General features: G+C 39.2%; 1 protein-coding gene across 6 annotated transcripts in view; it reads left to right on the top strand.

Moving 5' to 3' along the window:
• The window catches only part of LOC126299105 (kynurenine aminotransferase), a 45,933-nt gene that overhangs the window by 14,030 nt on the left and 8,943 nt on the right, over positions 1–22,960 (top strand). For all 6 annotated transcript variants that reach the window (XM_049990781.1, XM_049990778.1, XM_049990780.1 and 3 more), the window contains exons 5-7: positions 10,966–11,209; positions 13,349–13,515; positions 14,352–14,538. In XM_049990781.1, the coding sequence (XP_049846738.1) occupies positions 10,966–11,209; positions 13,349–13,515; positions 14,352–14,538 (598 nt within the window). The remainder of the gene's footprint in view (positions 1–10,965; positions 11,210–13,348; positions 13,516–14,351; positions 14,539–22,960) is intronic.

Genomic DNA, 22,960 nt, shown 5'->3' with positions numbered 1-22,960 from the left:
AAATAGCATGAGGTAATGCACATTGCCATTGTAGAGTTATTTAATGTTTCAAAGGAAAGAAGAAGTCATTGAAACTGTTTTGTATTTTTGGAAGTTGCTTTAACAGAACATGTTTACCAAAAATTGTATGTCTTTTTTCATTGATTGTGTGATATGATAAATCCATCTTACACTGATCATCAAGAATCATGTGAAACTGTTGTACAGAATTTGCTTGATAAAAATCCAAAACAAACAATATGGGGATTACTGAAGTACTTAGAGGTTTAGAACAAGATCTTATTTAATCTGCAACACTCATAGAAAAGGTTGCAATATTGGTAACTCTAACAGTTTTATTATGTTAGAAGTAATGTCAAATCTAAGGAGGTAAAACTTACCAAGGTGAAGTGCGCACAAAAAGATTTTGAATGTTGTATTTGTGAACTTACAGACTGTCATACTATAATTGCTTGCATTTATAGGTCCCCATCAGGTATCTTTACCCAATTCTTATATTATATAGATGATGTTTTTAATGAATTGAGAGGCAGGTCAAAATGCACAATAGTTCTTGGTGTCTCTAACATTAATTTTAACAAAAGTAATAAGAACAAGATACAATTACTAAATCTGTTTAACACATGCAACATGCAACCTACAGTGGAGGAAATTACCAGTTATGTGGATGGATTTGAAACAACACTTGATCAGATGTTTACCAACAAGGCTGTGAGTGCAATGTTGAAGTAGCAGGTACAGGCTTTTCTGACCATATGGCTTTAAAAATTATGATAAGGAATGAGAACAATAAGGAATACACAGTCACTGAAAAATATGTGCAAAGAAGACTTTATACAAACAACATAAGGGTATTTAATAGTACGCTAAAAAGGGTGCAGTGGGCCATAGAACAAACTGATGATGCGGGCAAAAAGTATGACAGTTTTCTCACTGATTATAAGTATTGCTACGATTTAACATTCCCATTAAAAAAAATTAAAGTCAGTAAGAAGACAAACACATGGGTAACACAAGGGATTAAAAAATCAGCAACCACCCTTAGAAACCTAAGCAAACATGCTAAAATAACTACAAAAATAAAAGCATACTATAGGAAATATAGAAGGGTCTATAGGAAAGTTTTACAGGCAGCAAAAAGGCAAAGCAATGATTCATACATTAATAAGGGAAGAAATAAATCAAAATTGATTTGGAAAGTTATAAACAATAGCATAGGAAAATGTAAAACCAAGACCCATAATTTCAAAATTAAAAGTGAGCCAATATATTCAATGAACATTATGTGAACATAGCACCGACCCTAATTAAAATTCTGTGAAACTCAAACAACAAAAGTATAAAAGTACCAACTTGTGAAAAGACAATGTTTCTGTACCCAGCAACAGAATGTGAAGCTACAATTCTATTAATAAACTAAAAAATAAAATGTCTTGTGGTATTGACGGAATTCCAGACAAGGTATAGATACTTGCCTAACTTACATTATTAATACTTCTTTCAGGACAGGGGTGTTCCCATCCAAACTAAAACTACATAATAAAGCCAATTTACAAAAAGAATAGTACAGCTGACATAAATAATTATACACCAGTGTCATTATTGTCAGGTTTCTCTAAAGTAATTGAAATAGTAATGTATGAAATGTTAGCTGACTTCCTGAATAAAAATAAAAGACTGACTAATGATCAAAATGGGTTTAGAAAGAACAGATCTACAGAAACGGCAGTCTTCCAATTCATGAAAATGGTTCTAAATGCCTTGTACTAGAACGAATTAAGCTGTGAGATATCCTTAGATTTATCTAAACTGTTTGATTTAATCAGCCATGACTTATTGCTTATGAAACTAGAATTTTATGGAGTCCGGGGACTTGATTTCGAATGGTTCAAGTCCTATCTCTCTGATAGACAACAGAAAGTTCAAAAATGTCATGAAGGCAAAGAGTATCTTTCAGATTTAAAAAAATAAATAAATAAATAAACTAGCTATTGAGTTCCCCAGGGTTCCGTGTTAGGCCCTCTGTCGTGCTTGGTGTACATAAATGATTTGCCAAACCCATCTGACAGTTGCAGAAACAATGATGTTCGCTGATGACACTAAGATTTTTATAAAAGGATACACTGAGGATTATCTACAGCAGAGTGTCTCTAGGACAATAAATTAGACAGGAAAATGGTTTAGAGATAATGCTGTGATCATAAATAAGGATAAAACGGTATTGATGAATTTCAGTAATATTAAAAGTAAAGCTAGAAGAAGAGTAAAAGCTGAGTTAGGGAACTTATGTTATTGCACAAGCTCCATACACAAAATTCCTCAGTATATGGGTGGATGAGCACTTGAGATGGGAAAAGCATCTAACAGTTTTGAGTAAAAAATTAAGTGAATGCTGCTATGTGCTAAGAATGCTTCGGGAATATTGCAACACTGAATCATTGCTGTGTGCCTATTATGCTTACATGAACAGTTTGCTTAGATATGGTGTGATCTTCTGGGGAAATACAAGTATGTCAAAACAAGCTTTCAAACTTCAAAAAAGGGCTATTAGAATAATGAAAGGGGTTCCCTGCAGAGAGTCATGCAGGGAAATATTTAAAGAATTTAAAATAATGACTCTTCCTAGCTTATACATCTATGAATGTGTATGCTTTCTGAAAACTCACCAGGAATTTTCAACATTAAATAATCAGGTTAATAACTATGAAACAAGGAACAGGGGTGATTTTCACAGAGACACACACAAAGGAGCACTCTACCAAAATAGTGTAAACTACCTGCCCAAAATAAGTTTTAGTGCATTGCCTTGTACAATAAAGAAAATTAAAGAATTTCATAAATTAAAGGTAGACCTTAAACAATTTTTACCAACACATAGTTTTTATAACATTCAAGAACATCTGAATATGGAAAAGTAATATGATTTATATATACTGATATAAAATATTTGTATTTATTATCAAAGTTTTTGAAACAAATTAAAGATAAGAAACTATATTGTAATTGACTACATCCCTACAATGTATATTGTTAATGGATGAATAAAGAGATTGATTAATTGCTACTGTATTAACACATGCTGGCGTGTTGTCTGTATTGTTAGTGATTGTACAGCAAACCTACTTCAGTTTTCTTTCCCATAATCACTATCACTTACTGCTGCCCATTGAAATTGCAACACCTTGAAGACAGCATGCAACAAACATCATATTAGGATTACATGTTTGGATATGCAAATGATTACCATTTCAGCATAACTACATGAAGTAGGCAGGAGTAATGCCATCTACGTTCTGCTCACAATGGTCAATTAAACAGGGAGTTTCTCAATTACAAATCATGTTAGAGTGTTGGTTTTTTGTGAGAAGATTGTGTTATATCGTGTGTAATATGGAGAAATGTCTAGCAGCGTGTGTCAGAATTCTGCGGTGACAGGATTGTGGCATATTGAGAATACTGGTTATTGTTCCTCAATATTGCTGCTTGCATCGATCGAGATCACACGACTGTGGTGGTAATACAGGATTGATGGATTCACAAGTGCCATACTCAGATATGCTGTGCAGCGTTTTAATAGCTTCACATGACTAGTGCCCTAGAGGTCAGACATAATGTTTACTCGGCCATGCAGAAGTGTACAGCCACTTTACATACCTTGAGATAGGGATTGATCTTGTTTGCAGCGAAACAACTGTCCACATGGACAATGCGGCTACATCTGGAGCACTGCGGTCTGTGAGTGGGGGGAACATTGTTGTGGCTTCTCTCAAAACAGCAACAGAGAGGGACCAGTCCACAGTAATACATCTAACGACATCTCTGGACACAGAAGTGCCACCATGTTATCTTGTCTTAGTTCTGTCTGTGTGTAGTGCATCAGGAGTGATGTGTCCTTGTGTGGAGGTTCCAAGGAGAATGAACACCCAGCACCTGGCGTGACAGTACTGTGTGCCATTCTATACATAACACGATCATCTCTTGTTCACATAGCTGGTATGCAAAGGCCATGGTTTTGCACTATCTTCAAGGTCTCCATGACATTGTATTGTCTTTCAAAAAGAAAATGCAAGATGGCACGATGCTCATGCTATTGTGACCTACCTCAATACAGAGGGTGTTTGACTGTTACCGAAGCCAGTGCCTTCTCCAGATCTAGCACCCACTGAAAACATCTGGCTGTGGATTTCTAAGAGACTGGCATGCCACTACTCTCCAGCCACTGCAATTGACAAACTCTGGCATAGTGCTGAAGCAGCATGGAGTAACACACACATTTGTCTTCAAAGCTCAGTTTGTTTTGATGCCCAGGAAAGTTAGAGCCCTTGTTGCTGCCAGAGATGACAGCTCTGTGCACAGAATTTTGCTCCCTGCCTACCCCCAAATTGTGTGCAAATTTGATCATGTATTCTTCCTACTATACTGTATATGCAAATTGAGTAAAATTTCTCTATTTGCTATGCTTCCCAGTGTTGCAGTTTTAATGGCCAACAGTGTACTTATGCAGGGACAGCTCCAGGAATTTTGCCTCCCTATGCGGAATTTTCGAGGTCCCCCTCCCCCCCCTCCTTCCTCCCCCTGGTGTGTCCCCACTTACATTTTTTGATATAGTCTACTAGTCACTGAAACAGAAGTTAAACGTAAACCATGTAATACATTTTGAGCTATAACACAAAAATAAATTATGCAATCAGAATTAAGATGTGTCACTCACAGATTATATAACTATAATCTATTCACTTTTTCTCATTCCCAGAGCAGAAGGTAGTGTGGGGTGCGAGACCTGTAGCAACTGGCACAGCTCAGTACTACATTGTCAATAGTACCATTGTCTCTTCTGCTGTAAAAAGTTGAAGGTTATACGACAGTGAATTACTTACATATAAATGCATTATTTGTTGTAAAGAAGTGTATAAATTGCCATTGCCTGTCTGGAATGTCCATAGTACATAAAGGAAAAATGGCTGTGTCAAATATCAAGAAGGCGTGCTTTCTGACATGCCGTGACAATGATTTATGGCTCAAAACAAGCAATTTTTAAAGCAGTTTCATTTACTGTAATGAAAACTAACAGTTCTGCTAAATAACATTGTTGGAATGCAAACTGTGTTAACTGCAACAGGCAGAAGATGTGCTTTGTTGGTGCTGCACATTTTAGTGATTTTGGCTGAGATAAACTCACCCTGTAGTGTTCCTCGGCATGCCAGTGCAGAAGTTGGCACAGACACAGTTAAGTGAAAAATCCATGTAATTCAAACATTTATTTGTATACAGCATGTTAAAAAATAGTGTCGCGTACTTTGAGATGTGGTAGTACTCATTGAAACAGAAAAAATAAGTCAAGTAAACCTGGGTCTGGAAATGCATATTTTCTGAGATAAACGTGTTTATAGGAAGGGTTGTGCAATGCTCGGTTCCAGATATTAGCACAGTCATTGCATTGATGCTCTGACAAATGTGTCAGCAGGGTATTACAATGTCTTACTCACAGTACTTTGCCTACCATTAGCTGGTCTGCAATAGGTTGTGTGGTTCAAGCCATGTTGTAGGTTATGTTAGTTTTCATCATGTTTGTGTGCCTTATTGTACAGTACTGTCAACCTTGGGTATGTATTTTGGTGTTTTACCTTCTTCCAAATGCAGATACACTTGTGTGTTTACTGTTATTGCACTTTTGTATGTACAAATGGGGTAGTACATTTGCATTTTCTCTCTTACACCACTTGTTAACAATAGCAGCCTACTATTCAACAAGTGAAAATGCGGATATGATATTCTGCTATGGTTTACCAAATGTGCATTGCCTTCAAGCCGTGCCCTCGGATAAGCTGTTCAGCAGAGTTTTCCACCATCCAAGACACACATGTTGCCTTGCACATCGGAAGGCTGACAGTGGAAGGCTCCACACTGCACACACGTTTGACATGCAGGAGTGTGTGCTACGTTTGATGAAATAAATCCCTGGGACTAGTGTGCAATCATCATCATCAGCAGCAGCAGCAGCAGCAGCAGCAGCAGCAGCAGAAGACATGTCTCTCTCTTATCTGGGGGGGGGTTACTTCATGAACAATTGCTGTATATATCATCTACAGTGCGTTCAGGCCCTAAGGCCATAGGATGGCAGTTCTGTCAATGGCTGTGGCAGAAGTGTGCCGCAGATCCACTGTTCACATCCAAGATTTTATTTACTGATGGGGCAGGGTTCCCAGGGTTCTCGAGTTGGTCGATTGTCCTGCGTTGATCTTCACTGATGAGATCACGGATTTTGTCGATGTTGTCTTTGCTTCGAGCAGCTGAAGGTCGACTGGAATGGGGCTGGTCTTCAACCACCATTTCTCCCTTTTTAAACTGAGAAAACCATTCATACACTTGCATTTTACTAAGAGCATGGTCTTTGTAGGCTGTCTGAATCATCACAACAGTTTCTGCTGCGTTCTTGCTGAGCAAGAAACAAAACTTCACTGCCGCACGTTGTTTGTAAGAACTAGCCATTTCCTCGTGTCATGTCTGCACTGTATGCATACTCAAAGAATTGCCGAAGAAACCACACTTCTCATTGTTGGGTGACGCCACCTGGCTGAATGACTCAGCCGAGCTCCTGCTACAACCCTCTGGCGGCGCTACCTGCTACTACAAGTACACGATGTGCAGCATTACAATTCTGGCTACTTTTGGGTCCCCCTTGTAAGGCAACTTTTTAGTTCAACAGATTAAAAGATAATTGGGTGCTTAATTTAAAGTTATTTGTTCTGTGTTCTGTAATACATCGCACCAGCAAAAATGCAGCCCCATTGTGAATGCTGTTGTTGAACATTGAATGAGTTAGTTGACATTTGTAAGCATTAGGAAATCATCCTGACTACTGTCAAATGATTGGCAGCTGCTGCAGTAGTTGTCGTGTTGAAAGAGCTCCCCAGAGTCACATACCTGTGGCAGTGTTACCCAAGGTACCTTTAACTCAAGTACTATCCGCTCATGTGGATCCTGTCTCCTCTGTAGGAAGTACAGGATCTGTCATTACTCTTTCACCTGAATGCGAGTGGTGTTTGAATCATAGAGCTAGGCGTCATGTACGGGGTGGATAGGGACCAGGAAGGACTCAGGATGTTGTACCAATCCCCCTGACCAACACGTTTGAGGTGTCATCTTTCACTGAAATTGAAACTGAGCCAGTGGGATTAATTTTACCTGTTTTGGGGAAACATGTTTTGTCCAGTGTCAAGAGGAAGAAAACACAAATGGGTAGGGATCTTTTAACTGTTGGCAGTTCAAATGTATGAGGAATGGTGGTACCCATTAGGGAAATGGCAGCAAGGGGAAGGAAAGGACACCAGATGCACTAAGGGCGTATGCCTTAGGGCCTTATTCAACATGTTAAGAGACTATTCCAGCTACCATTGAGGGAACAGGGCGCAACGAACAGCAGATTGTGGCACATGTTGGAACAAATTATGTCTGTTGCCTGGGCTCTGAGGTCATACTTGGGTCATTCAAGCAACTGGAAGACAAGGTTGAGAAGACCATCCTTGTATGTAGAATTTCAACAAAGCTTACAATTTGCAGCATCGTCCCCAGGTGTGATAGTGGCCCTTAGTTTGTGGGCTGAGTGGAAGGACTGAACCTAAGACTAAGAAGTTTCCATGACAAGCTAGGCTGCGACTTCCTGAATGTGCTCCATAGGGTTGAGAAGGTCCGCCTGAATGGGTCAGGTGTGCCCTACACATCAGAGGCTGCTACTCAGGTAGCTGAGAGTGTATGGGGTGCACACAAGGGTATTTTGGATTAGGCAACTCTCCATCCAATCCAGGTAACTATAGCTATTGGAAATCCAGAACTATCAGTGTGAGATTCAGAGGAATGCAACCCCCCCCCCCCCCCCCTCGCCCGCCAGGTGACCCAGTAAAACAGTTCGTAATGGGAGACGTCCTCCTTGATATACAATTACTGTATAAAAACTTCCGAAAGAACAAAGACTGTTGCATAAATGTTTGAATTACATGGCTCTTTCAGTTAGCTGTTTCTGTGCCAACTTCTACACTGGAATGCTGAAGTACACTACATGATGAGTCTATCTCAGACAAAATCACTAAAATGTGCAGCACCAACAAAGCACATCTTCTGCCTGTTGCAGCTAACATGGTCTGCATTCCAACAATGTTGTTTAGCAGAACAACAAAGCATAGGGCTATAGGTAGATGCTGAATGAAATGTGTTCGAAAGTGAAGAGAACAATTTGTAAAGTCATCAATGACTACCATAACAGAAATTGTCAAATGATCTTTCACAAAACCCAAAGAAATTCTGGTCATGTGTAAAAGCTGTTAGTAGCACGGTAGTTAAGTGTCCAGTCCCTAGCTAATGAGGTAGGAATTGAAATTGAAGGTAGCAAAACAAAAGCTGAAATGCTTAACTTTTTTTATACACTCATTCACAATGTAAAATCCAGGAGAATTGGCACAATTTAATCCATGTATCACTAAGAAGCTGAGTGAAATAAGTATTAGTCTCAGTGGTGTTGAGAAACAGCTGAAATCATTAAAATTAAACAAAGCTCCAGAGGACAATGGAATCTCTCTCAGATTCTATATTGAATTTGCGGATGAGTTAGCGCCCTCTTGTAACTTTAATTAGTCATAGATCCCTCTAACAAAAAACCATGCCAAATTCTTGGAAAAAGTACAGGTCACACCCATCTACAAGAAGGGTACCAGAAATGATCCCCAAAACTACAGTCCGATATCCTTGACATTGATTTGTTCTGAATTGTAGAACATATTAACATATTCTAAGGTCAAACATAAGGAGGTATCTTGAACAGAATGACCTCCTTCATGGCAACCACCATAGATTCTGAAAATATTGATCACGTGAAACCCAGCTTGCACTTTTTTAAATGACGTGTATAAAGCTTTGGATCAAGGCTGTTAGGTACAAGCAGTATTTCTTAATTTCTGAAAAGCATTTTACTCAGTACTACACCTACCCCTATTGTCAAAAGTATAATCATATGGGATATCAAGTGAAATTTTTGGTGGGATTGAGGACTTTTGGTAGGAAGGGCACAGCATGTTATCTTGGGTGTGCCTCAGAGAAGTGTGACAGTACCCTTGCTGTTTGTGATGTATATTGATGACCTTGCAGACAATATTAATAGTAATCTCAGCCTTTTTGCATTTGGTGCGGTTATCTATAATGAAGGACTGTCGGAAAGAAGCTGCATAAATATTCAGTCATGTCTTGATAAGATTTCGAAGTGGTGCAAAGATTGGCAACTTGCTTTAAATATTAAAAAATGTAAAACTGTGCACATCACAAAACAAACCAAAAAAAATACTATTTTATGACTGTAATATCAATGAGTCACAGTTGGAACTGGCTAACTCGTATAAATACCTGAGTGTAGCACTTCGCAAGGATATGAAATTAAATGACCGCATAGGCTCAGTTGTGAGTAAAGCAGGTGGTAGACTTCAGTTTGTTCATAGAATATTTGTGAAGTGCAGTCAGTCTACAAAGGAGATTGCTTACAAACCACTTGTATGACTGGTTCTAAAATATTGCTCAAGGGTGCGGGACCTGTGCTGAATAGGACTAACAGGGGATACTGAATGTATACAGAGGAGGACAGCACAAATGGTCACAGGTTTGTTTGAATTGTGGGAGAGCTTCACAGGGATGCTGAAGAAAGTGAGGTGGCAAATTCCTGAAGATAGACATAAATTGTATTGAAAAGTTTACTAACGAAGTTTCAAGACACGGCTTTAAATGATGACTCTAGGAATATATTACAACCCCCTCTATGTCACTAACATAGGGACTGTGAGGATAAGATCAGAATAATTGCAGTATGCACAGAGGCATCTAAACAATTATTTTTCCTGCACTCCATAAGTGAATGGAATGGGAAGAAATCCTGATAACTGGTACAATGGGATGTACCCTCTGCCATGCATTTCACGGTGGTTTGCAGAGTATAGATGTAGATGTAGAACTGGATAAACAGTTCATGCAATGCATTTTAGTTGCTTCAGCTCCAATATAAAGTTTGACAGGTTTTTTCCGCAATGTCTTAAATATTAACATCTACAAGAAGAACAGCAATGTAAATGTCATTAATGACATATTCAAAGGGGAGGAAGTGGTGGAGGAAGGATGTCATACGTCTTTCCTTGCATAAATTCCCCTTACTCCAATGTCTGGATTCAAAAGACTAAGGCATATGATGGGCAGTGCTTATTTCACTTATTCTTTTTCTCTTTATTACAAGATGTTTTTCTTGGCAGTACTTGCATAGATATTTAAAAAATTTGTAGGCTATCATATGCTGACATCTATCTTTATTTCCATGTTACGAATTTCTTCGCTTCTGTAATAGCTTTCCAGTGGATGTAGGTACGTTTCAACTGTTGTACAGGCACATGGTAGAAATAGAGTTGCCAACACTCCCAGCAGAAATCTTTGCTTTATTGAAAGACACAACCGAGGTGACCAACTCCAGCACTTTCTTTGTCTTTTGATGGGACATTAAACTCAGTCTTCCTTCCTTTTTTGTTTGTCATTTGTTTTACAGTATTGTAGATGGTTTCCAGTAAGACAACACATTTTGTGAATGATTTCGGTTTTCAAATTATCCTCACACGTCTTCATCTATAAAAAACTTTCATTGCCTTGTTTAATTTGTCCTTTAGGCACCATACTAAAATTTAAGATTTAGCCGCCCCTAAAAACCTACCACACTGGATGGTGGCACAGTTCACTCCCCCAACTCCCAAGCCCCCTACCCTAGAGCTGGTCCTGTATTTACATAATATATGTATTTGTTACTGATGATTACTTTTAAAATGCTTTTAAGTGATTTATAGTATGTGTTGTGTGTCATTTGCCAAAATATGAATTTCCAGTAACATTGATACCAGTTCAGTATATTTTATTTATTCATTTTCTTTCTGTCTTTTCTTTCCACTTCAGAAAAAAGCTGAGGGTACAGTCAGCTCCTCTGATTGGGTGCTGGATGAAAAAGAACTGGAGGGCCTGTTCAATAGCAAAACTAAAGCAATAATATTAAACACTCCTAATAACCCTGTTGGAAAGGTCTTCAATCAGAGAGAACTGGAACTTATTGCCCAACTGTGCAAGAAATGGAATGTTTTATGCATTTCTGATGAAGTTTATGAGTGGCTTGTCTACAAACCAAATAAACATATACGAATTGGTACAGTGTTCAGTTTTCTTTATGCTTTAAAACTGTTCTTTAGTGTAGAGATGAAGATTCACTTGCTCATAACATAAAATTATTAATATTTTTGTGTGAACAGTTCGTTGAATTTTAATGAAGTGATTAAACCAGAATGGAATGGAACAGTTTGCAAGGTCAGCATGTGGACATGCTACATCACTGCACTGCAATAGTTCAGTATCAAAAACCTTACCTAGATGTTTGTCGCAAGCTATTCCATTCCAAAAGGTTGTATTCACTTCACTGAAAAACTACATTCCACGTTGATTACAAATAAATGAAGAATATACAACAAAATAGCAACTTATTGTATGTGTGTTTTTCTGGCAGTCTCACAGAGTCATTCGAACATCACATCTGTCTCAGAAGATAGGTGAATCCTTTTTGACATTTCATAATATTTGCATCCAACAGAACTTGGGATAGATCCATGAGAATGATGATATGACGGGGTGAAAAAACCATGGCCGAGTGCTACACATAATTCATTTCCTGTAACTATGACATGCACTGAGTTGACTTGCTAAGAATTCTTCGTGCACATAAAATGACGACTTAGCATAGACCAGGAACTGTGTCCTAGGCATGCTCAATGTGAACTGAATGGGCACGGCCCATGCTGCCTGAGTTGTTGTTGTTGTTGTTGTTGTTGTTGTTCTGCAAGCAGAGGTCGCGGCCAAATTCTCGCGTGCCCTCTGCTGGACAGGACTCTACTTGCGGCAACTACCGTCCGTGGCGCATCATGCCAATGCGCACCTCCCGTGATCTTTCTGGTGGCTACTGCAGAGACATTGCTTCTCGTGACAGGAGACTAAATTAATCTTAGAAAAAGTTTCTTAATTGTCTTAACATTTTAATATCACTTGTGTTGTCTGTTCATTGTCTTCCCTGAGGACTGATGAATTGTATCCATAAATCAGTGCTTACAGAAGTGAATGGTCTTAAAGATGATGATATTCCACAAAACAGTCAGTGACTGACATTGTGAAAGAACCACTGTGGCATGTGTATTGTATACTTGGGTAACTTTGTCATGTAGCTTTGTTAAGGCCTTACTTCAGTTTGCTGGCAGTTGTGCTCAAATTGAATGCCACAGAAGTCTAGACACTATGTCCAAAGATAGCTCTTACTATTATCATCTGGTTCCTTAACATTTTACAACATGTTGGAATAACACGATTTTGGCATGCTTGCATAACATCGATTGTTTTCAGAATCAGGAGTATAAGCTATATTTGTGCTTTAGTATCTCATTGTTGTGGAAGACATCTAACCATGCCTATAGTCAGAATGGTTTCTTTAACAAAGCCACAAACCCATTTCTTTTCCCATTTGACCTAGTGTTCCATCCCTAATGAGTGTATCATAAATGAGACTTCAACAATATAGGAAGAAAAGATTGCTAATTGCCCTAAAGAAGACACATCAAGTTGCAGATAGGCACAATTAAAAGACGCTTACATAAAGCTTTCAGTCACAGCCTTCATCAGTAAAATGAGACAAACCCACCATTCACACACACAAGCAAGCACACCTCATACACACACGACCACCAACACCAGCATCTCGGAGTTGGTGGCCATGTGTGCGTGAAGTGTGCTTGCTTTTGTGTGTGTGTGTGTGTGTGTGTGTGTGTGTGTGTGTCTTTTTACTGATGAACGCTGTGACTGAAAGCTTTATGTAAGTGTCTTTTAATTGTGCCTGTCTGCAACTTGATGTGTCTTCTTTATTGTAATTAGCAATCTGTCTTTTCCTACATTGTTGATATTCGTACCAGGAGTTTCCATTGTTTGATAAATGAGAATTCCATTGTTTCAAACTGTAGACTTTCTTGTGTAGCTTAAATGATTGATTCTATTTCGTGTTTGAATAATAGTCTTCTGTGCCCAGCGGTTAATGACTTTACACATCTGTTCCTGATGCTGGTGAAGTGTAGTTAAATAGGGGAAAATGTTTTGGAGCTCATTGTTCACAAAATAGATGATAAAATTCAAGAGAAGAAATTTTTCCTGAAATGTTATACTTTGAAAAATATTACTCTAAATGCAATCCATTAATTTACATATTTTTTGTTGGTTTTAATAATGTATTATTATTCATATGTACTTTTTGCAGCATCACTTCCGGGTATGTGGGAACGAACAATTACTATTGGTTCAGCTGGAAAAACTTTTAGTGTTACTGGCTGGAAAATTGGATGGGCATATGGTCCAGCCCCACTTATGAAAAATCTCCAAGCAGTCCATCAGAACAGTGTATACACTTGCTCAACACCACTGCAGGTAATATTTAAAATAACTAATTGTAATTCACACATGGCATGGTAAAAAGGAAGAATGCATTTGTGCATGTGGTTGTGTGTGTGTTCCTATCTAGTGGTCAATGCTCTAGTACCATTGTTCATATTTCAGCGAGAAGTTTTCATTATCATGTCAATGACTCTGGTAGAAGTAGATTTAATGAAATGATTTGCACTTTTTGAGGTGTTACAGTTCATTTTACACATTTTTAACTTGTGGTCTGTTATCAGTCCTTAAATATTTGCACTGAACAATATCAGCATTTTTCTTGAGTACCCAATTTCAGTAATTAATGACAAATGTGAATGTTCTGTTCGTTGTCACATCTGATATGGAGGGTCACACTGCTTAATGTCACAGTAACAGTTCTTTGTTGTGTACACAAAGCTGCCATCAACCCAGAAGTTCATTTGGACACCACAGGCATGGTCCTATTTGAGGTGATATGTCCCTGCCTACCTCTGCCCTTTGAAATGCCTTACCAAGCCATTTATAGGGGGACATACTGTTTAATGTGGACTCAGAACTATGGTGCTGCTTCATTGTATATGTTCTGAAATCTGTTGATTTTTCAGTACTGTGCTTTCTCATTGATGTTAATACAGTCAAACTATCCTTGGAAAGTAAAGACATAAATTTTGTGATGGAGGCAGAAGCATATGCTTTTTAATTTTATGACCTTCGTATTTTCCTCTGTAAATATTCAATTGTGACTGATAACAGCATATGTAGCAACTTAAATTGCTACCTTGTTATCCATAGTTTGCTCTAAAATTGTTTTTCTCACATCTTTTTTTTCCTTTTCTTTGCATGTTTAGGAAGCAGTAGCAAAAGGATTTGAAATAGAAATTGAACGAATGGGATCACCTGAGTGTTACTTTGAAAGTCTTGCTGCTGAGCTTGTAGCAAAGAGAGACTATATGGCAAAGTTCCTGTCTGAAGTTGGTATGAATCCAACTATTCCAGAAGGAGGATACTTCATGATTGCTGACTGGTCGCCCTTGGGTAAATTAAATTTGGTTTTGTGCAAACATTAATTGCTGAAAAAAATGTGTTGTATCACCCTTATGACTTTCATAGTTGTTTTTTATTGGAAACTTCCTTCTTCAATATGATTTTGACCACAGGAAATTGCTATGTACAACCACATAGGTAGCGGAAGTAAAAGTAAACCTACATTCTGAGTGCAGTTCAGCAAAGCACTCTCTCCAAATGTGAATGGAACAAAGTGGCTTAAGTACTGTGTTCAGTCTATCAACATTCTTCGCTGTACCATTTCAAGCTTAGACCATACACACATTGTCACTGTACTGCCATAAGAGTATTAGCATGGGAAGTTGTCTGCTGAATGGGTCTTTCAAGTTTTGGGTCAATATTACGTACAAATTCAGGGTGCTTCTCATAGCTATTGAAGGTAATTTGAGGGCTGTGTGATACTGGGAAAAGTGTCCCCTAACTTATTGTCAAGCTCTACAGTCAACATCTCTGCGTTGGATTTGTCTTTGGAACGACAATGTGTGAGCGTACTGTGCCTGTGTCATCATCATCTTCCTCCAATAGGCAGGAATCAGCTTAATGGAATGGCTTGCTGACATAAACTCAGCTGAGCATGCTAAGACCAATTGAAACTAGCAGTACATTTTTGGAGGAAAGCTGTATGACATCGAGAGGGCCACAGTCAGATTGGGACAGTTTCAAGGAGCGGTGTATCAGCCACCCTGTGGACAGCATTCTAAGGGGTATCTAATCTTGTTACAATGCACTGGAGGCTGGTAGAGAGAGCAATTTAGTACTGAATGTAACTCGGCAGCAGATTTTAATTTCATAGATTTGCACTTTGAACAGATTGCCTCTAATTTGCGTATTGTTTTGATTTTATTTTAAAATAAAATTATGTCTGTTAGTTTTACAGGGCTAATTCTTTATTCTGTGCTCTCCTTGAAGTTAAGATTTTACTCACTCATTTGAAGATATGCAGGAGGTGCAAAATTCCTTTGTGAGAAGTTTACATTAAGTTTTGGTTTAACTCGCTGTATGACAAATCTGACACCAGTCTAAAGTAACAGCATACACATAGCTAAAACACATTTGCTATATATTCAGGAGAAGCTAAATATATATTTTAATCAAGGTGTTAGTTCTGCTAAATAATTACTGGTAAATGTAAGATGACAGTTGTTCCATCTTGGTTGTTCTCATGACTAACAGAACATTAATCTCTTTAAGAAAAGAAATATTAAATTTCATACTATAGCCATTCACGAGTTTACCAGAGGATTGTATTCCCATATTGTTGTTGTTGTTGTTGTTGTTGTCTTCAGTCCTGGGATAGGTTTGATGCAGCTCTCCATGCTACTCTATCCTGTGCGAGCGTCTTCATCTCCCAGTACTTACTGCAAGCAACATCCTTCTGAATCTGCTTAGTGTATTCATCTCTTGGGCTCCCTCTACGATCCTTACCCTCCACGCTGCCCTCCCATACTAAATTTGTGATCCCTTGATGCCTCAGAATATGCCATACCAACTGATCCCTTCTTCTCGTCAAGTTGTGCCACAAACTCCTTCCCCCCCCCCCCCCCCCCATTCTGTTCAATACCTCCTTATTAGTTATGTGGTATACCCATCTAATCTTCAGCATTCTTCTGTAGCACCACATTTAGAAAACTTCTATTCTCTTCTTGTCCAAACTATTTATCGTCCCATGTTTCGCTTCCATACATGGCTACACTCCATACAAATACTTTTAAAAACGACTTCCTAACACTTAATCTATACTTGATGTTAACAAATTTCTCTTCTTCAGAAACCCTTTCCTTGCCATTGCCAGTCTACATTTTATATCCTCGACCATCATCAGTTATTTTGCTCCCCAAATAGCAAAACTCCCTTACCACTTTAAGTGTCTCATTTCCTAATCTATTTCCCTCAGCATCAGCCGACTTCATTCAACTACATTCCATTATCCTCGTTTTGCTTTTGTTGATGTTAATCTTAAATCCTCCTTTGAAGACACTGTCCATTCCGTTCTACTGCTCTTCCAAGTCCTGAGCTGTCTCTGACAAGTTGTTATTTCTTCTCCATGGATTTTAATACCCCCGAACTTTGCTTTTGTTTCCTTTACTGCTTGCTCAATATAAAGATTGAATAACATCGGGGAGAGGCTACCACCCTGTCTCACTCCCTTCCCAACCACTGCTTCCCTTTGATGCCCCTCGACTCTTATAACTGCCATCTGGTTTCTGTACAAATTGTAAATAGCCTTTCGCTCCCTGTATTTTACCTCCGCCACCTTTAGAATTTGAAAGATAGTGTTCCAGTTAACATTGTCAAAATCTTTCTCTAAGTCTACAAATACTGGAAGTGTAGGTTTGCCTTTCCTTAATCTTTCTTCTAGGAAAAGTCGTAAGGTCAGTATTGCCTCATGTCCTCCAACATTTCTACGGAATCCAAACTGATCTTCCTCGAGGTCGGCTTCTACCAGTTTTACCATTTGTCTGTAAAGAATTCATGTTAGTATATTGCAGCCGTGGCTTATTAAACTGATAGTTCGGTAATTCTCACATCTGTCAACACTTGCTTTCTTTGGGATTGGAATTATTATATTCTTTTTGAAATCTGAGGGTATTATTGAAATAGACGACAGAGGGATAGAGAAACAATTAAAATCACTCAAAAGAGGAAAGGCCACTGGACCTGATGGGAAACCACTTCAATTTTATACAGAGTAAGCGAAGGAACTTTACCCCTGCTTGCAGCGGTGTACCATAGGTCTCTAGAAGAGCGTAGCGTTCCAAAGGATTGGAAAAGGGCACAAGTCACCCCCGTTTTCAAGAAGGGACATCGAACAGATGTGCAGAACTATAGACCTATATCTCTAACATCAATCAGTTGTAGAATTTTGGAACACATATTATGTTCGAGTATAATGACTTTTCTGGAGACTAGAAATCTACTTTGTAGAAATCGGCATGGGTTTTGAAAAAGACGGTCGTGTGAAACTCAGCTCACGCTATTCGTCAACGAGACTCAGAAGGCCATAGATACGGGTTCCTAGGTAGATGCTGTGTTTCTTGACTTCCGCAAGGCGTTCGATATAGTCCCCCACAGTTGTGTAATGAACAAAGTAAGAGTATAAGGACTATCAGACCAATTGTGTGATTGGATTGAAGAGTTCCTAGATAACAGAACACAGCATGTCATTCTCAATGAAGAGAGGTCTTCCGAAGTAAGAGTAATTTCAAGAGTGTCACAGGGGAGTGTCGTAGGTCCGTTGCTATTCACAATATACATAAATGACCTTGTGGATGACATTGGACGTTCACTGAGGCTTTTTGCAGATGATGCTGTGGTATATCAAGAGGTTGTAACAATGGAAAATTGTACTGAAATGCAGGAGGATCTGCAGCGAACTGACACATGGTGCAGGGAATGGCAATTGAATTTCAATGTAGACAAGTGTAATGTGCTGCGAATACATAGATAGAAAGATCCCTTATCATTTAGCTACAATATAGCAGGTCAGCAACTGGAAGCAGTTAATTCCATAAATTATCTGGGAGTACGCATTAGGAGTGGTTTAAAATGGAATGATCATATAAAGTTGATCATCAGTAAAGCAGATGCCAGACTGAGATTCATTGGAAGAATCCTAAGGAAATGCAATCCGAAAACAAAGGAAGCAGGTTACAGTACACTTGTTCGCCCACAGCTTGAATACTGCTCAGCAGTGTGGGATCTGTACCAGATACGGTTGATAGAAGAGATAGAGAAGATCCAACAGAGAGCAGTGCGCTTCATTACAGGATCATTTAGTAATTGCGAAAGCATTATGGAAATGATAGATAAACTCGAGTGGAAGACTCTGCAAGAGAGACGCTCAGTAGCTCGGTATGGGCTTTTGTTAAAGTTTCGAGAACATACCTTTACCGAGGAGTCAAGCAGTATATTGCTCCCTCCTACGTGTATCTCGTGAAGAGACCATGAGGATAAAATCAGAGATATTGGAGCCCACACAGAGGCATACCGACAATCCTTCTTTCCACAAACAATATGAGACTGGAATAAAAGGGAGAAACGATAGATGTACTCTAGGTACCCTCCGCCACACACAGTCAGGTGGCTTGCGGAGTATGGATGTAGATGTAGATGTCTCATACATCTTGCTCACCAGATGGTAGAGTTTTGTCAGGACTGGCTCTCCCAAGGCTGTCAGTAGTTCTAATGGAATGTTGTCTACTTCCAGGGCCTTGTTTCCACTCAGGTCTTTCAGTGCTCTGTCAAACTCAAAAAAATTTGGCATGTAAACATTTTCACACTTCTTTGTGCTAAAAGAGAATAGCAGAGAGACAGCAACAGTGGAAAGGAGAGGAGACAGTGTGTGTGTCTGTGTGTGAGAGAGAGAGAGAGAGAGAGAGAGAGAGAGAGAGAGAGAGAGAGAGAGAGAGAGAGAGAGAGGGGGGGGGGGCAGGGCGGAGGGGGGGGGGGGGGGGGGGGCAGTGGTGTTGGGAGAGAGAAACTGCCAGTGTGAGAGAGATAGATAGATGAAGACCATAGCAGTGGGAGCCAATGAGAGATGAAATATTCATCGTCAGTGAGTGGCCAAAGAGAGAGATGAAATGTTCATGGTCAGTGAGAGGCAGTGGTAGTTAAAGAAAAAGAGAGATGCCAGGAGATAGAAGCACTGAAAGGAAAAGAGAGTGGAGATAGAGGAAATGAGAACAGGAGGTCAGTGGACATCATACACAGTCTTGGAGAAATTTTAAACTTGTGGGTACAGGGGAAAAGTTCCGCCACCCCCAACCATTTTTGAGCTGCCCGGGTATGGTGGAGACAGTGGCAGTGGCATAGAAAGACAAAAGAAGACAGTGTAAGTGATAGAGGAGACAGAGTCAGTGGGATATACTGTAAATGGGTGGGAAAAAATGAGACAGTGAGAGAGAGACATAGTCAGTAGCAATGAGAAGGAGATGCTGGGGATGCAGCCTTCACTCCAGAGAGACTGACTTTAGAATGCTTTGTGTTAAAAGAGTGAATATGTTTGCATGCCAAAATTTTCCGTGATCCTGTCAGACTCTTTCCAGTAGCAACAAATTTACCTTTTTGTGCTCCAACAGGACCATTTTTCTGCTGGTTTATACTGTGGTACTACACATTACACAAGATATTGCAGGCAGAATTCAAGCGAATTAACAGTTGTTCATGGTGCAATAGGTTGAATCAGAGCATGTGCTAGTATATACACATGTATCATCGAGCCTCTATTAATGCTTTGCCGTCTGCACATCTCGTACAAATTTATTCGTTTGGTGCCAGCAGCACTAATTTGGAGTACTTGGCTTGTCACCGGCCATTCTTGACATTATTGGGAGATTATAGATTGTTAAGTTTTACTAATCTCATCGTTAGTTCTCATAAGTTCTCAACCCTGTTCCCCTATTTTCATGAAATTTTGAAAATATACAGACGTAAATAAATACAAAATTTGTTTGCTTCATATATTTGTTTATTTGCAGTGTCTTTGGTACCTAGTATTTTTCTTTCAAATGATACACAGCAAAACGGTCTCAAAGATGTAACACAACTCCACAAGGCTTGCACATTGTTTGCTGTTCTCCTTTTTCTGTTTTTAGAACATACATGGCAGTTTCTTTGTTTTCATTTATTCGTTTCAGAAATATGTATTAGTTGGTGTTGCATTGTGTGACTGGAAACTCTGTCAACCGGATCATGATGAGAGGTATGCGATGTAGTGGCAACCTCCAAGTTTTGCCTGGCAGTAATGCTTATACCATCAGAAATGTGTGTGTTTGATGTGACGCAAAACCATAATGTTCCTTTTTTCCTCAAAAATGTGGTTTGAAATGGTGAGCAAATTTGAATTAATGTTTGTCCAGATACTACATAAATGCAATGGTTTATTAGGAGTATCTTTAAGAACTCATGTATAATACGTATAGAACTTCCCCACGAATCATTGAGAAATAATAAATATTGCATCAAAATGCAAACATTCATCAATTTGCGCAAGCTGTCGGAGAAAGAAAAAAAGCAAAAAGCAGAGTAGCTCACTGTCAATAAGCGAGAAACTGACGTTTATCTTCGCATTAGTGAAGAGCTGAAAAAATTAGTAACAGACAAAATGTGTGCAGGAGTTCTGATTCATGTTGCAACTAGATTGAAAGCTGTATATTTACTGTAATAGCATGTTTGAACTATAGTTCTCAACATTTCTCAGTATTATCTCATCTATACAACTGACTATGGCCAACTTTTTCTCATTTAACATAGTGGATGTGCAGGTTTACCGACAAGAAAAAAACAGTATACGAACCAGCATTGTTCCTTGTGAAGCGTAGTTTTCAACTACACTATGTGATCAAAAGTATCCAGACACCCCCAAAAACATATATTTTTCATATTAAGTGCATTGTGCTGCCACCTACTGCCAAGTACTCCATATCAGTGACCTCAGTAGTCATTAGACATTGTGAGAGAGCAGAATGAGGCACTCCGTGGAACTCGTGGACTTCGAACGTGTTCCGGTGATAAGGTGTCATTTGTGTCATATGACTGTACACAATATTTTCACACTCCTAAACAACCCTAGGTCCACTGTGATAGTGAAGGGGAAACATGAAGGGACACGTACAGCATAAAAGCGTACAGGCCGACCTTGTCTGTTGACTGACAGAAACCGCCGACAGTTGAAGAGGGTTGTAATGTGTAATAGGAAAACATCTATCCAGACTATCACACAGGAATTCCAAACTGCATCAGGATTCCCTGCAAGTACTATGACAGTTAGGCAAAAGGTGAGAAAACTTGAATTTCATTGTCGAGCAGCAGTTCGTGAGCCACACATCACACCAGTAAATGCCAAATGATGCCTCACTTGGTGTAAGGAGCAGAAACGCTGGGCGATTCAACAGTGGAGAAACATTGTGTGAAGTGACAAATCACGGTTCACAATGTGGCGATCCGATGGCAGGATGTGGGTATGGCGAACGCCCGGTGAATGTCATCTACCAGTGTGTGTAGTGCCAACAGTAAAATTCAAAGGTGGTGGTGTTATGGTGTGGTCATGTTTTTCATGGAGGGGGCCCTTGCACCCCTTGTTGTTTTGCATGGAACTATCACAGCACAGGCCTACATTGATGTGTTTAAGCACCTTCTTGCTTCCCACCGTTGAAGAGCAATTTGGGGATGGCGATTGCACCTTTCAACACGATCAAGCACCTGTTCATAATGCACAACTTGTGGCAGAGTGGTTACATGACAATAACATTCCTCTAATGGACTGGCCTGCAGAGTCCAGACCTGAATCCTATAGAACACCTTTGGGATGTTTTGGAATGCCGACTTCATGCCAGGCCTCGCCGACCGATGTCGATACCTCTCCTCAGTACAGCACTCCATGAAGAATGGGCTGCCATTCCCCAAATGACCTTCCAGCACCTGACTGAACGTATGCCTGGGAGAGTGGAAGCTGTCATCAATGCTAAGGGTGGGCCAACACCATATTGAATTCCAGCATTACCAATGGAGGGTGCCACGAACTTGTAAGTCATTTTCAGCCAGGTGTCTGGATACTTCTGATCACATAGTGTATGTCAAAGTCTTCTGCTGAACTTATTTCAATGTAACAGTTGGTATTCAAGTGTAATTACATCTAATTGACTATGACCAGTTGATTTTATGATGCTCATATTTTTCAGTTGATCTGTGCTGAGTTCTAGAGTAGTAACATGTGTTCAGACAGTTTTCACCACATGTGAAAAGCTAATAGTTTTAATCGTAAACAGTTATCTCAAACCATTTTTCTGCAACATCGGAAATAAGCAGTATAATTTCCTCAGCACACAGTGTAGTGCTAATTAACTAGATCGTCTTCGAACAGTTGCCAAGGGCTTATAAAGTGAGAATGAAAACATGAGCATCTAAAAAGGAACTTGTGGCATTAAGTTAAACCTAAGTACCTATGATTCCAACTGTTCCACTGTTCAAATACGGTGACAAAGGCCGAACATTATCATTTTAAAAGATACCAGAATAGATAGTGATCTGGTATATTACTGATGAGTGAGTCATAAAGTTACATTCGAATATGATATAGATGATTTAATAGTAACATTTTAGCAGCAGAAAAGCACTTAACATTTCAAAGTAATCTTACAGAAACGAAGTCCTTTGTCAAAAACTCCGCGTAAATGCATAGGCTGTCACATCTGCTAGAACATACAGTTCCGTGCTGATGCCATAGCAGCCAGCCAATGGGAGAGCAAGATTGTTGTTGTCCAACCTTATTTGTAAGAGCCTTGTGATTGTAGAAATTTGTGTAATCCACAGAAGTAAGAACTAGGAAGGTTTTATGGAAGCATTCTGTACAAAGGCAGTCATGTTCACAAATGGTGCTTGTTTGCAACATAGA

Source organism: Schistocerca gregaria, chromosome X (assembly GCF_023897955.1).
Source record: "Schistocerca gregaria isolate iqSchGreg1 chromosome X, iqSchGreg1.2, whole genome shotgun sequence".
NCBI classification, from domain to species: domain Eukaryota; kingdom Metazoa; phylum Arthropoda; class Insecta; order Orthoptera; family Acrididae; genus Schistocerca; species Schistocerca gregaria.
This window is presented reverse-complemented; position numbering and strand designations above follow the sequence as displayed.